Source organism: Felis catus, chromosome C1 (assembly GCF_018350175.1).
Source record: "Felis catus isolate Fca126 chromosome C1, F.catus_Fca126_mat1.0, whole genome shotgun sequence".
NCBI classification, from domain to species: domain Eukaryota; kingdom Metazoa; phylum Chordata; class Mammalia; order Carnivora; family Felidae; genus Felis; species Felis catus.
Genome location: NC_058375.1, coordinates 128794690 through 128811036, shown reverse-complemented (window position 1 = coordinate 128811036; position 16347 = coordinate 128794690). Strand labels below are relative to the sequence as shown.

General features: G+C 35.7%; 1 protein-coding gene across 8 annotated transcripts in view; it reads right to left on the bottom strand.

Annotated features, from left to right (window-relative positions):
• The window catches only part of THSD7B (thrombospondin type 1 domain containing 7B), a 1583202-nt gene that overhangs the window by 234515 nt on the left and 1332340 nt on the right, over window positions 1-16347 (bottom strand). For all 8 annotated transcript variants that reach the window (XM_045033714.1, XM_045033716.1, XM_045033715.1 and 5 more), the window contains 2 exons: window positions 12636-12830; window positions 6608-6874 (listed from right to left, as the gene is read on the bottom strand). In XM_045033714.1, the coding sequence (XP_044889649.1) occupies window positions 6608-6874; window positions 12636-12830 (462 nt within the window). The remainder of the gene's footprint in view (window positions 1-6607; window positions 6875-12635; window positions 12831-16347) is intronic.

Below are 16347 nucleotides of genomic sequence, written 5' to 3'. Positions count from 1 at the left end.
GTGGGTGGGGGGGATGGGTTCAGTAGATGAGAATTAAGGAGTGCACTTGTGCTGAACACTGGATATCATATGGAAATGTAAAAATAACTATTGTACATGTGAGACTAATATGACACTGTGTTAACTAACTGGAATTTCAACATAAACTTCTTTTTAAGTTTATTTCCGTATTTTGAGAGACAGAGTACACATTTTTGAGTCAGGGAGGGGCAGAGAGAAAAGGAGAGAATCACTATCTGTGATGTCAGTGCAGAGCCTGATGTGGTGGTCAGTCTCATGAACCAGTAGGTCATGACCCGAGCCATAATCAAGAGTTGGACACTTCACTGACTGAACCACTCAGGCACCCCGAGATTAGGGATTATGAACACAAAATGGACTGTTTTATCTAGGAGATGTTTTATGTAAGCCTCATGGAAACCACAAAGCAAAAATCTGGAGTAGATTAGTAAAGATAAAAAAAAAGGAAGACAGCGTATCACTGTGGAAAACTACCAATTTACAAAGGTAGGCAGAAAGAGACGGTCAAAAACACTGGAGATAAATAACCAAAGGCAGACTATAAGATGGTGGTTTTAAGTCTTTACATATCAATAATCACTCTGAAGTGTAAATGGGTTGAATTCATCAATCAAAAGGCACAGAATGGCTGTATGGATAGAAAAACAAACTAACTGTATGATGACTACAGGAAACTCATTTCAACTTTAAAGACATTCATACACTCCAATTTTGAAGGGACAGAAGAAGAATATATCTCATGCAAGTAGGAACCAAAAGAAAGTGGGGATGGCCATACTTAGACAAAACAGACTTCAGCCCCCAAAAAAGCAACAACAAAGATTATATAATGGAGTCAATACATCAATAAGATCTAACATCCCCAAGTGTATACACATTCATCATTAGAGCACCTGATGTTAAGTAAACACTAACAGATCTAACAAGAGAAATAGACAACTATTTATTAGCAGGAGAGTTCAATACCACACTACCAATAGTGGATAGATCATCCCAATAGAAAAAGAAAACAATGAAATGTTAAAAGTGAACAATACTTTAGTCCAAATGGAGTTGAGATTATATAGGCTATTCCACCCAACAGAAGAATGCATTGTTTCCTCAAGTGCACATGAAACATTATCCAGGATAGAACACATAACAGGACACAAAACAATACTTAACAAAATTTAAGAGTGAAGTCCTACTATATTTTCTGATCACACTGCTATGAAACTAGAAATTAAAAAAAAATCTAACAAGTTTATAAATACGTTGAAACTTAACAACAAACTTATGAACAAGCAATGGGTCAAAGAAGAAATCAAAAGGGAAATCAGGAAGTTAAAACTAATAAAAATGGAAAAACAGCCTATCAAATCCTATGGGATCCCACAAAAGTAGTTCTGAGAGGAAATTTATAATAAATGGATACATTAAGAAGTTAGATCTCAAGCTACCCTAAAACCTCAACCAACTAGAAAAATAAATGAAGCCCAAAATATCAGAAGGAAGGAAATAAGAAAGGAGGGGAAATAAAGAAATAGAGATTGGAAAAACAGGAGGGATCAATGAAACTAAGAGCTGGTTTCTTTCTTTTTTTTTTAATGTTAATTTAGAGAGGGCGGGGGAGGGACATAGAGACAGACAGAATCTACAGTAGGCTCTAGGCTCCCAGCTGTCGGCAGAGAGCCTGATGTGGGGCTCAAACTCTCAAGTCCTGAGATCACAACCTGAGCCTAAGTTGGTCGCTTAACTAACTGAGCAATCCAGGTGCCCCTGGAGAGCCGTTTGAAACAAAATTAACAAACCTTTAGCTAAGAAAAAAAAAAAAGACTAAAAATTAGAAACAGAACAGGCAAGATTATAACTGATACCACAGATTATATATATATATATATATATATATATATATATATATATATATATATATAATCATAAGAGGCTACTGTGAACGATTACATGCCAACAGATTATTTAGCAGACATAAGTTAATTTCTAGAAGCCCACAACCTATCAAGACAGAATCAAACATGTGAACAAGTTAATGAGTAAAGGGATTAAACCATTTATCAAAACCCTCCCAACATAAAAAATCCCAGGAACAGAAGGCTTCACTGTTGAATTCTACAAAACATTTAAAGAAGACTTAATGCCATTTTTTCTCAAACTCTTCAAAAAAAAAAAAAAAATGAAGAGGAGGAAACACTTCCAATTTCCTACACGGCCAGTGTTACCCTCATACCAAAGTCAGATATAGACACTCCAAGAAAAGAGTACTATAGAATACCAGTCATGAAAATAGATGAAAAAATTAACAAAATATTAGGATAATACAATGAGTAAGACATGGTGATTATACACCATGATCAAGTATGATCTGTCCTTTCAATTCAAGGATGATTCAACATACTCAAATCAGTAAATATATCACATTAATAGAATGAGAGACAAACATCACATGATCATTGAAATAAATGCAAAAAAATTATTTGACAAAATATCACATCCTTTCACAATATAAACCCTCAACAGATTGTGTGTGGAAGAAACATACCTCAACATAATAAAGGTCCCATATGGTAAACTCACAACTAACATTATATTCAATGTTGAAACAGGAAAAAGACAAGATGGTCCTCTCTTACCTCTCTTGTTCACTACAGTACTGGAAGTCCTAGGTGGAGCAATTAAACAGAACAAAACAGAAAACAAAAACACAAACCCCAAGCAACCAAACAGGATAGAAAGAATTAAAATTGTCACTATTTGCAGGTGGTATTGTTTTGTATATAGAAAACCTCAAGCAGCCGAAATAGCTCAGCTGGGAGAGCATTAGACTGAAGAAAACCTCAAAGACTCAACCAAGAAGAAACTGTTGAAACTACTCGGCAATTTCAATACAGTTCCAAGATAAAAAAAAAAAAAAGTCAACATACAAAAATCAGTTATTTTTTAAGTTTTATTTAATTTATTTTGAGAGAGAGAAAGTGAGCACAAGAGGGGCAGAGAGAGAGGGGGAAAGAGAGAGAACCCCAAGCAGGCTCCACATTGTGGGACACTTAATCAGCCGAGCCACCCAGATGTCACCCCAAATCAGTTATGTTACTATGTAGTAATAATGAAACTTTTGAAAAATAAAACTATCCCATTCACAACAGCACCAAAACAATAAAAATACCTAGGAATAAATTTAGCCAAGGAAGTGAAAGATCTGTATGATGAAAACTACAAAACTTAGTTGAAAAAAATTGAAGTAGACACAACAAATGGAAAAACACAACCCATGTTTAAGGATCAGAAGAGTTTTGTTAAGATGTCCTTACTCCCAAAAGTCTTCTATGGATTTAATGTCATCTCTATCAAAATTCAGAGAGCATTCTTTATATAGAGAAGATGGAGAGAGAGAAATGGAATCACCAAGGACCCCAAATAGCCAAAGCAATCCTGAGGATGAACAAAGATGGAGTTATCACACTCGTGATTTCAAGTCATACTACAAATCTCTCATAATAAAAATAGAATATTGGCATCAAAAGACACGGACCAATGAAACAGAATAGAGAGCCCAGAAGAAAATCCATGCATATTCAGTCAACTAAGATTGAACAAGAAAGGAGGGCACATCCAATGGGGGAATGATGATCTCTTTAGATAGTGTTGAAAAAACTGAACACATGCAGAACAATGAAACTGGACCCTTATCTTACACTCAAAAATTTAATAAAAGATATCCAAGATTTAAATATACAACCTGATACCATGAAACTCCTAGAAGGAAATATAGTGAAGATGTTATTTAACATTGCTTTTGGTAATGAGGTTTTGGATCTATCACCACAACAGCAGCAACCCCAATAAGATTATATCAAACTTAAGCTTCTGCATAGCAAGAGAAGCAGTCAACAAAATGAAATGGCAACATAGCAAATGGGAGAAAACTTTTTGCCAACCATGTTTCAGACAGCACTATAATATACAAAGAACACACTCCATCTACTTATGAAACAGGCAGAGAAATAGACATTCCCTCAAAGACATCCAAATGGCCAATATGTAGATGAAAAGATTTTCAACATAACTAACAATCAGGGAAATGCAACTCAAAACCATAGCAAAATAACACCTCATACCTGTTAAAATGGCTATAATCAAGAAGAAATAATCAATGTTGAGGATATGGAGAAAAGGGACCCCTTGTACACTTGTTGGTAGGAATTAAATTGGTTCAACCACCATGGAAAACAATATTAAAGTTACTCTAATATTAACAATAGATCTACTATGGGATATAGGAATCCCACATCTGGGTACATACCTAAAGGAAATAAAAACAGGGTATGAAAGAAATATACTCCTGTGTTCGTTGCCACATTATTCACAATAGCCAAGCTATGGAAATAACCTATGTGCCCATTAACAGATGAATGGACAAAGAAGATGTGCTGTATCTATTATATATATGTAATATATATATATGTATGTAATATATATACGTAACATATTGTATGTTACATATTGTTATAAATATCTGATTATATTTATATATATTATATATGTAATATATATGTTACATATATAATATATATTATATATAGTATATATATATAATATATATATAATATATATAATATATAATATATATATAATATATATAATGTAATATATATTATAATATATATAATATAATATAATATATAATAATATATAATATATATATAATATATATAATATATATTATATATAGTATGTGTATAATATATATTATATATATACTATATATACTATATATATATACACACTATATATATATACTATATATACTATATATACTATATATACTATATATACACTATATACTATATATACTATATATACTATATATACTATATATACTATATATACTATATATACTATATAATATATATATATATATATAAAATCAGGGAATATGATTTGGCCATAAGGACATCCTGCCATTTGTAACAACATGGATTGACCCTGAAGACATTACACTAAGTAAGCTAATTCAGAAAGAGAAAGTCAAATACTGTATGATATCGTTTTATGTGTAGTGTAAAGAAATCAAACTTGTAAAAACAGTAGAATGGTGTTTACCAGGAGATGAGGGGTTGGGCTCGGGGGATAGGACACATGTTATTAAGCTATATCAGTTTGCAATTAGTAAATAGGTCCTAGAGATTTAATGCACCCTATAGTGAATGTACACACCTATAATTGTGTTATAATCAAATTGCTAAGAGACCAGAACTTCATTATTCCAACCACTAAAAAGAAATGATAATTTTGTAATGTGATAGTGATGCCAATTATCACTGCAACAGCAATCATCTCCCTATAAAATTCTATGAATTTAACATGTTGTACACCTTAAATGTATACAACATTGTAAGTCAAACATTTCAATAGGAGAAAGGAAAAGTAATTTTCCGAAAACACTGTATGTGTGTGTGTGTGTGTGTGTGTGTGTGTGTGTGTGTGTGTGTGTGTGTGCGCGTGCATACATACATAAATGGAAAAACAAAGATTACAGTCAACCAGGTTTGGCTTTCATAAAACAGATCCACAACTTGTTTGTGATGTGTTTAATGTTTCTAGGAGTCAAATTACTGAAGAAAATTTTATAGATTACCCCAGGAAGCAGAGCAATGATTTCACCAATTAAAAAGTTATTAAGCTTTAAGTTGTATTCATATAATGATATGGGCCTATCTTAAAGAACAGCTAATGTGTGGGGAATGAAGACAAACTCTCATTTATCTGCCTTCTATGTCAGAACTTAATCAACTTACAATTTCTAATATTATTGAAAAAGCTGATTAGAACACAAGACTTTGATCCCAGAGGCCAAAATCTTTTATCCTCCCAGAGTTTGCCAGTCAAACATGACTTCTCTTTCATACTCTCTGTAAAAATCGTAACCATTTTAGTCTTAAAAAAAAAAAAAAGACATAAACTAGAATATGAAATTCATAGGCTCCATTGTAATCAGTCTCAGGCCACCCCCCCATCAACATTTACCCCAATTGTATTTAATCTCATTCTTTCTCATTCTTTTCCCCATTCACCCCTATCTTTCAAATTTTCCCAAGATGAAAAAAAAAACTGACAGCTCACAGAACTCTCCCAGATTGCCTGTGTTTTATTCCTACAGTTTTATTCTATTAATTTAGATATACTTATATATTACAAGGTAAAACATTTTAAATCAATATTTTAATTGGTATTTTGTCAACTAACTTGGAAGAAATTCACAGCCTGATTGCTTTCTAGATGTATGATCAGAGCACCAAAACATACCCCAAGATGTATTTTTTTGTTAAATATGGCTTTTTCAGTGAAGTAGAGCAACTGTACTCATCCACAGTTAACCAAGTGGCCAAAGGACGGAGTTAAGGATCCAAAGTAATCACATTCCAAATAATCAGTAAAATATGGATCTATGTATTCCAAATGCCTGTATTTTATGAAAGGTAGTGTGTTATTGACCAAGGAGAAATAAAACAATTTTTAAAGAACAAAGCTACTAATTCTAGACCATGGATACACCTCCTGGGCTGTGTATGTTCCCATCTGTACTCCTTACCAGAGCTGCTGCAGTATGAGGGGTCAACAGGTCTTCCATTTTTATCAGAGCAGGCTATTGCTCGAAAGCGCATTCCTTTTCCACATTCTTTGCTTTCTCCTTGCACCCGGAATCCTCCTCGCTGAGACTCTATTCTGCCTTCTGGAATAATGCAATCTGACCAGTTTCCATAAGGTTGAGATATAAATACATTACAAGGGCATAGTTCCATTTCCACGAGAGGGTACAGGTCCGAGTCCTGGCATTTCTCTTTCTTCCTGCTTTTCCCTGTTCCAAAAAGAGACATTGCTATATTAATTTCATATCTGTTTTGTAAAAAGTCACATTATTTTCTTTACTAGCTCTTAGAAAATTTAATCTTACACTATTGCCTCCCCCTACCCTCCCTGATTCTTTATTGCCATGAAAGCAAATCTTAGGACAATGAAAGCAATTCCCAAAGCACCTGTGAAATTCAAATTATTTTGGAAAAAATAAAATTAAAAATCGTTTTATGTTGGATAGTGCCAAAAAAAGAAACTAAAAAAAGATGCTTGCTACAGTGACTCAACAGCTAGAAAATTTGTTAATTCATTTAGTTTGATTTTCCCTGTGACTTGTTGATAAAAGCAAATTATCGCCTCTCAGTCTTCCTTGGAATTAATGGTTTCCAGGGAAACCAACATAAACACCCTCTCTTTGAAGTACATTTCTGAAAATGGTTTATTTATTCAAAGGATGAAAGGACACCCTCCTATACAATGGCCCTGGAGCGAGGTCAGGTGTCACTCCAGGTGCGGCAGACGAAGTAGAACTTATTTTGGTCCTTGCCATCAAGTAGCTCACAAATGCTGACACAATGAAATGAATGTTCCAATAACATTGGGTAATTTAATCCGAGAAAAAGGCATGGCTTCCACTTTGAGAGACTTTTTTAACTCAAGCATTCTAGAATATGACTTTGCCTTACCAATTGACTTTGATGGACCTTTTAGCTGTGATTCTGTCTATAAGTAATGAGAATGCAGAATCAATTCCCACTGCTCTGAGTACTTGACAATCATGTTTAATGGGGTTTCAAGTCAGCCTGTAACTTGATTTCAACTTTCTGGCCAATGTACTTTCACTGGATTCCTAAAAATTCTCAAATAAATCTAATAATTATATTTTGTTACCTCATTAATAAGTCATCAGCTAGAGTCTTGGCAGGCTATAGAAAAATGAAGTAGGCTGATTTACTTACTGGTCTTATTCCCAGTCTTTATAGCTATTTTACAAATGCTTAATACAAGCTGATGCATGGGATATTTTCTCATTGTCAAATAGTTTATATATAATTTTACAGTTGCTGCTGGATGATTGGCTCTATGGTCTGTCATGCTGCTTATGACCACAATAAATAAGGATTCCTGCAGGACCTGAAATGATCTTGCAGGAATTTCAGGCATGCCACTACCTCTCTGGGAGGATATATTCATTTCCTCTACCATTAGGGGCGTTTAGGGAGAAAAAGTTTGGGAAACACAGCTTCTATCATGGCCATGGGAATTTACTGGTTGAGATACAAAGAAACCAATCACTAGGTTCTCTTTTCTGATCCATTAGCTTCACCCACAGAACGAGTTTAACTTTTTTTTTTTATGTTTATTCATTTTTGAGGGGAGAGGGAGGGGAGAGGGAGGGGAGAGGGAGGGGAGAGGGAGGGGAGAGGGAGGGGAGAGGGAGGGGAGAGGGAGGGGAGAGGGAGGGGAGAGGGAGGGGAGAGGGAGGGGAGAGGGAGGGGAGAGGGAGGGGAGAGGGAGGGGAGAGGGAGGGGAGAGGGAGGGGAGAGGGAGGGGAGAGGGAGGGGAGAGGGTATCCGAGGCTCCAGGCTCTGAGTTGTCAGCACAGACCAACTGAGCCACCCAGGCGCCCCACCCACAGAAAGAGTTTAAATCATCTACAGCTCTTAAATTCCATATTATTATCTCCATTCTAGATTTCTTGCTCAAGCTTCTGAGCCACAGACTGGAACTTTAAAGGCCAAACTCAACCTGGCAAAACCCATCCTCAAGCTTTTCACACCAGGGCCTTCCTTTCTCCATCTTCATTTACCAAGTATACCAACATGACCAAGTCAAAACGTAAAATGGCAGACTTGAATTCTGTTGTTCTACCCGACTACCTGTATCTGATTAATGAAAAAGATCATATCAAATGACTAAGTATCTCTTCAATCAGTCCATTGTTTCCATTCTGACCAATACCACCCATATTTAGCCCATCTCCAGATATCCAGCTTAAATCACAACAGCTTCTTCTAATATTTTATACCTTATTTTCCTTTTCATCTTCTCCCCACTCTGCAGTTAGGACCAGCTCACAAAGATGGAAGTCTGATCATGTCATTCATCTACTTCAAAGTCTTCAGTGACTTACCATGGTTCTAGGCTCCTTGCCATGGTCATCAAGGCCCTTAAGTATCTGATACCATTAGCACCTGCCTCCTGCCTGTGTGATGCCACTCTTCCTGGGGCATGTTACAAGCTAGACAATACAAGCATCTTTCAGTTACTGGAAATGACTTCTTGGTTTCTGGCCTTTGCATTTCTTTTTTAAAAGATTTTTTTTTCAACGTTTATTTATTTTGGGGACAGAGAGAGACAGAGCATGAACGGGGGAGGGGCAGAGAGAGAGGGAGACACAGAATCGGAAACAGGCTCCAGGCTCTGAGCCATCAGCCCAGAGCCTGACGCGGGGCTCGAACTCATGGAGCACGAGATCGTGACCTGGCTGAAGTGGGACGCTTAACCGACTGCGCCACCCAGGCGCCCCTGGCCTTTGCATTTCTTATACCAGAAATTTTCCTCGGTTCCAACCTCTCTCCATGGTCTAATTAATGCCTGCTTGTACTTCCTCTGTGGCAGGGGTAAAGTATTAGTTACCCCTGGAAAAGGTATTCTTCTGTACTTTTATTCTGCCTACCACAAGCTATGCCTTTCCAAGAGTGCTCACATCCTATTTCTTATAATTATGCTACCTTAGATGGCAAAATGCACTGTGTAGATGTGACTAAGATTATTGACCTTGGGATGAGATTATTCTGGATTATTTGTGTGGGTCCAACCTAATCGCAGGGCAGAGAATCTTTCCTAAACCAAAGGCAGAATGGTCAGAGAGACACAATGTTACTGAATTTCAAGATAGAAGAAGAGTCATGAGCCAAGGAAAGTGGACAGCCTCTAGAAGCTAGAAAAAGGAAAGGAATTTCCCCTAGAGCACCCAGAAAGGCATTAAGATCCACCAACATTTTGTTTTCAGTCTGGTGACACACACGTTTATTTTAGACCTATACAACTCAGAATAAATCTGTGTTCTTTTTAAACCACTAAATTTGTGGTAATTTGTTACAGAAGCATTAAGAAACTAATGTAGCAGTAATATCACAGCTATTGTCACAAGTGGTATACTGGGTTGTAACTGTAATAAATTCTCTATCTTCCATTACAGTGGAAGCTCTTAAAGTAGGATGCTTATCTATTCCCCAGTAGTATTCCTAAGGCCTAGCACACATAAGTAAACTGTTCATTAAGAAAGTTAGATTTAAAAAGTGGTAGAGTGGGGGAGGAAGTGAAGACAAAAGGAGAAAGTGAGAGCAAGACAGAATAGGAAGATACTAATCTACAAGGCAACCAAAAGTTGCTGGCAGAACAAGCATTCTGTACTAATATATGTCATATCTGTATTTGGGATATCCTTAATTATGTGGCACCACTGTTTCAAGAAAGATTGGAGTAAACTCATACAGAAATGGTTCTCAAAGTAAGAAACAAATTATCACTGGTCCTTTACTTTGATTACATTGTAGTAAACAATTAGCATTAACTTGTGGATTCAGAACTAGTTAGTACTTAAAAACAAATTAAAAAACACCAAAAAAAAAAAAAAACCCAAGGTAACAAAAAAGTCTACCGCTAATACAACTATAAAGATATTTTTCCCCACTTAAGTCAGAGGGAAATTTGTGCCTGTTCCCCCAAGACATAAAACTATAAGAATATATTAAATATTATTTATCAAGTTATTTTATATATTAATAACCTGAACAAATCTACTCAATGGATTATTTTCAGCACTGTATAAACAACTACTATAAATACCATTCAATCTAAAACCTAGGATGATCCCGTTTAGGTACAACACCCAGAACATTCAGATATTGAATTAAGGCCTGTTGTTAAAAATGGAAAAAAAAAAAAATGGAAAACAAGAACAACACCCTAAATGGCCCATTATTCCATGCAGTGGCTAGTATTACTGTGTGCTTCCCATGTGTTTGTGTTAGAGAGAGTCCCATTGTTCTATAGTCTAAGCCCATGCCTTTTACTACCACTCATGTTAGAGATTACTTAAGTTTACCACCAAATTACATGAGAAACCAAAATGCAAGCATATTACCACAACAATGAAAATAAGTCTTAAGAAGTGACAAATTTCAATTCACTACTGCCCCCCACACACCTAATACATGATTGTTGATTTTTTCCCCCCTACAATGTAGGTGTTTCATAAAATTGACCAGTTATTTCCAAGACATGAAGACACACAAATGTCCATTAGTAAGCAAAAAGCATAATTAATAATAATTCAGAAAAAAATTTAAGTTTTTTGGTAGGATTAATTCTTAGAATAGAGTTTGCAGCAAAGCATACAATGGCTTTTCCAATATTTACACAAAAAGTTTATTTTAAATTTGCCAGCTTTGACAATTTATAACAAAATTCACTAGTTTAATAAATATCTTGAGATTTTTGATATTCCCTTTTTCAATTTTCAGGTATAAAATACCGTCAGTAAACCCTCAAGAACAAAGAAAAAGGCAAAAACTGGCCACTAATTAAAAACATCCTTTCCTTCAAAACTGTTACACCTGAACTTGAAATTATTCCTGTCACACACATTCTACTGCATTATATTCCCTGTAAGAATATTTTCATTTTAGAAACACAAGCAATGCCGCATAAAGTTATATATGCACAGAATTTTGAGGAAAAAAGCACAAAGTGCAGCATACTTGACTGTTTCTATTTGATTATACATTTCACCTACATTATGAATGGGCTCCCGGGTTGTGTGCAAAAACCCTGTTAAAGGCTCTCATCGATTAAGTAAATCCATTAGAGTGAGTTAAATTTAAAACAATCTTGTAAGCAATGCATTCAAACAAAGGGAATTTGAAACCAAGAGAATTAGCCCTTAAATTGCTTTTAAGAACAAATGGTCTTCGGTGCTTAATTCTTCAATGTCAACACCAATTTTATTATCCCAGTGATTATTTTGGCATTTTTCCTCTGGGTCTTCATTACCTAAATTAAGTTTTTCTGGATATGCAAATACAACTACAAGAAATTCTGGGATATTTATCTAGAGTAGTAGTACAATATGCTATACTGCATCAATTATTTGTATATTACAGGCAAAAATAGCTCCAGCACTTTGATTAAACTATTAATTACTTTAATTTCCATTAAATTGCACAGATGCAAACAGAACCAAAATAATATACCACAAAAGCAGAACCTATATATGTAATTTGACTTATCTTGCACTACTAACATTTTAAAATGTCAAATTGCTTGTAAGGTAATGGCAAAAAGAGAATGATACAGGTTAGATCTGCCTTTGATGGGTTTTACACATCAGTCACTGCTATCAACTTTGCTGAGATTCTGATATGACAAAATACCAGAATCTTTGTCATTAACTATTCCAAGCTAGCTTGTGGCTATATTGCCATTTAAGACTGTAAACATAATAAAGTCCTATAGAGAGGAACTTAATAGCTATAGAATGGTCCATATCATTTCACAAAAAATGAGTAGATATTACGTGGCAGGCATAGGCAAAGAAGATACATCAAGTCAGTAATTGGCTGGGAAAGGGAGAGACCAGATACCATTTCTAGTCCTTCTGGAGCTTCCATCTTGTGTGGCAGGTTCACAAACACATCCATTGTCTGAAGCTAAGAAATGAAAGGTACGCCCTACCTATGAGCTGTCCCATACCCTACCTGTGAGCTGTCGCCGTCGACTTCGGGTTGTTTCACAATCTGTGGAACAGGGTGTAAACTTGGACCAAACCGTGAAGGTGCAGTCATCTCGACATGGGACCGTGCATTCTTGCACAAAGGGAGGCATGCCATTTGTCTGCTTGAGGCATTCCATCATTTCTGCCGACTGGTTATCATCAGAGATGCAGGAGACCGCTTTACAAAAAACAAAACAAAACAACAACACATGGATTCGTTTGTATTATTTTGATTCAATCAGTCTGCTGTGGGTTCTTCGACAAAATAGCAGAATCCCCCCAGTGTTTGCAAATTTGGTTATCACTGTGACTATGTGTGTTTAACATAGCTAACCTTATTTCTCTCTGGAAATTAAAGGTTTACCCTTGACAGTGGAGGTATTTGAGGATTTAATTGGTTTCATTATTAATCCAATTTGGTTACATTGACAGCAACCAAAATAACTTTCTGTAATTTATTGTACATGAGCTTGTATCTGGTCTTGAGGGATGATCTAAAACTAAAAGAATATGTAAGAGTAATAGAGGACAAAAAAGGACAAAACCATTAAAATCATGTGAATTCTTCCTAGATTTAATTTACTTTGCTTGTTTAAATGGCACTTGTAAGAGTGGTCCTATTTTCACTTCACAACCAGTATTTAAAAAAAAAATGGGGCGCCTGGGTGGCTCAGTCGGTTAAGATCCAACTTTGGCTCAGGTCATGATCTCAGTCTGTGAATCCTAGCCCCACATTGGGCTCTGGGCTCTGGGCTGACATACAGCTCAGAGCCTGGAGCCTGCTTCGTATTTTGTGTGTGTGTCTCTCTCTCTCTCTCTCTCTCTCTCTCTCTCTCTCTCTCTCTCTCTCTCTCTCTCTGCCCCTCCCCTGCTCATACTCTGTCTCTCTGTCCCAAAAATAAATAAAAACATTACATTTTTTTTAAATGTGTTGTGGCATGTGGGTGGCTCAGCTGATTAAGTGTCTAACTTCGGCTCAGGTCAGGAGTTTGAGTTCCACATAGGGCTCTCTGTTTTCAGTACGGGGCCTGCTTCAAATCCTCTGTCCCTCTCTTTGCACCTCCCCTGGTCACACTCGTTCTCTCAAAAATAAACGAACATAAAAAAATAGTAAAAAGAAAATGTTGTTTCTTAGTAAACCTTTCCTTATTAACATTTTAGGATCAATGAAAAATTTTCAATACTTTTTTTCTCAAGTATAGGTGTAATCTATCCAGATAATTCACATTACAGATACTCTATCAATGGCAGTTATGTCTCATTCACAGCATTTTTCAATGAGAATGCTTCTAGTCATACCATAAAATAACCAATAATCTTAAGCAAAATTTCATAAATAGTTTACCTCAATTCTGTATTTGATTCTTTGAGCTAGTGACATTTAAGTATAAAGGATATTTTTGTGCATCTTTTATTCACCCTAATTATGGACCCTCTAGGGTTGTGTCTATATTCTCTAGACCCGTGTTTTGCAACCCTGGAATTATTGACATTTTGAGTTGGATACTTTGTTGTGTAGACCTGTGTTTCTTGTGCACTGTAAGATATTTAGCAGCATCCCTGACCTCTACCTACTAGATGCCAGCAGCACACACATCCTCCTGGTTGTGAAAACTGCAAGTTCCAGACATTGCCAAATGTTGCCCTAGGTGAAAACTACTCTTCTAAATGGATTCCTAGCCATGGAGGTTTATGAGAAGACACAGATTCTATGGCATGTCTTCAAACCTACTGCATCAACATCTCTGGGGAAAAAAAAAAATCTAGGAATATTTTTGCCTTTAAGTGCCCCAGGTGGTTCTGATGAAGCCTTTCCACTGACAACCTACATTTGGCATCGTGCCTGTAAATATGGTGCATGTTATTGGATATTTGCTGAATTCATCATCCTAAAGAAATCATAGTTTAGGTCATCTTTATTACAACTCTAAAATCCACCAAGTTACAAGCAAAAAACCTACCACAGCTTAGAATCAATATTGTTAAGAATACTTCATATAGAAACTTCTGTAAGGCAGGCTAAGTGTACATAGGGGCTCCATTTAATTGCCCATTCTTCTTATATTCTGAATTCCTTTCATTATTCTGAGCACAGACAACAATTCAATGTGTGTGTGTGTGTGTGTGTGTGTGTGTGTGTGTGTGTGTGTGCGTGTGTGTGTGTTTTAACTGAAAGCCAAACCCAGTGTATGCTTTAGGACCAAGAAATTAGCTAAGATGATAATGGGTGCACACACACTTCCCCATTTGTGCATCTGCTCTGTGGCAGGTGGGGTTATTCACAGATTTTGAATAATTTGTTTTGATTTTTATTTGCATCCTAGCAACAAAATCCACTGCACAAAAAGCCAACATCCCCGTGTTTGGCCTGTTGGGACTATTATAGTCATTAATGATGAATACACCAACATACTTTATCTTAGGGAGGGTGCAGGCAAATGTTACTGGAATTTCATGTTTAGATAACTAATCTGCAGTCAATTTAGGTGACTTATCTTCCCAAGGTGTATGTTTCCCTTAAGATAACAATGTACTGATCAACATCAAGGGGAAATTTAAATACTTTGTAAAAGCATTGATATTTGAAACCTGAACTCCTATGTATATACAAATGAGGTATTTTTTTCGATAAAGTTTTTTTTAAGATAATTCTTCACATAAGTTTATAACTTGACAACTATGATAAACATTCAATGATATTTTGAAATTCTGCAAATTACATTAGCAAATACTAGACTTATGAATGTCTATATTGACCTATTTTACATTAATGAAAAAGCATTAAAAATTAATAACTATAGCATGATGTAATCCATAGACATTCTTGTCAAATGGTATGAATGCAAATTCCAATTCCAAACATCTTGAACTGAGTTATTTAGTCTTTGTGCTTAGACTATCTTTAAAATGATAAGATACCTATAACAAAGAGTTGTGAGAAATCTTAAAACAGTATCTCTTGTACACTAAGGGTTCAATAAATGCTATCAATTATAATCCCTTTGTATTTATTTTTTTAATTGTAAGTTTTTAAAAAAATTAGAGCAATTTTTAATTTATTTTATGTCAAGCAGGCTGATAGTTCTCACAGGTATACATGCACACACTATCATTCTCCTTGGCCTCACTTCTTCCTTGGTCATTCTAAAAATCTGAGGGATGAAGGAGAAAACCATGATTGAATCTCACAGGATTCTGGCACTAAACTTCAAATCCCCATTAGTCAAACAATATGTCAAATATGACATAAACATATTCACTACATTTTAATTAGGTTAGGCAGAACAAATCAGTTCCATTGCTCCTATACAAATAGGCGTATTTGAGTCATCTAATGGAGACTTTAGGGAGTTCTACGCGCCAAAGAAAGCATCCACAGTTGTAGCATGAAGTTGGATGACACCCACATTAATCTCAAGATCCCTGCTGTGTGTTATTACTGACGGTCTCTTGACCCAAAGATGAGTGGCAACTGACACACTACAGATCATACAATCATCAGCATACAGTCAGGCATTATTGTTTTCAGATTTCTCCAAGCTCAAGATTCTAAAAAAATCACTAGACACAAAACCATAAATCAGTATTTCCTTCTTGGGAATGTTCTAGTAGAAGATTAATCATTCAATAAACATTTATTGGATGGCTGGATACTGGACTATATACTTTACTAGAGGGTAGGAAATTACTGAAGA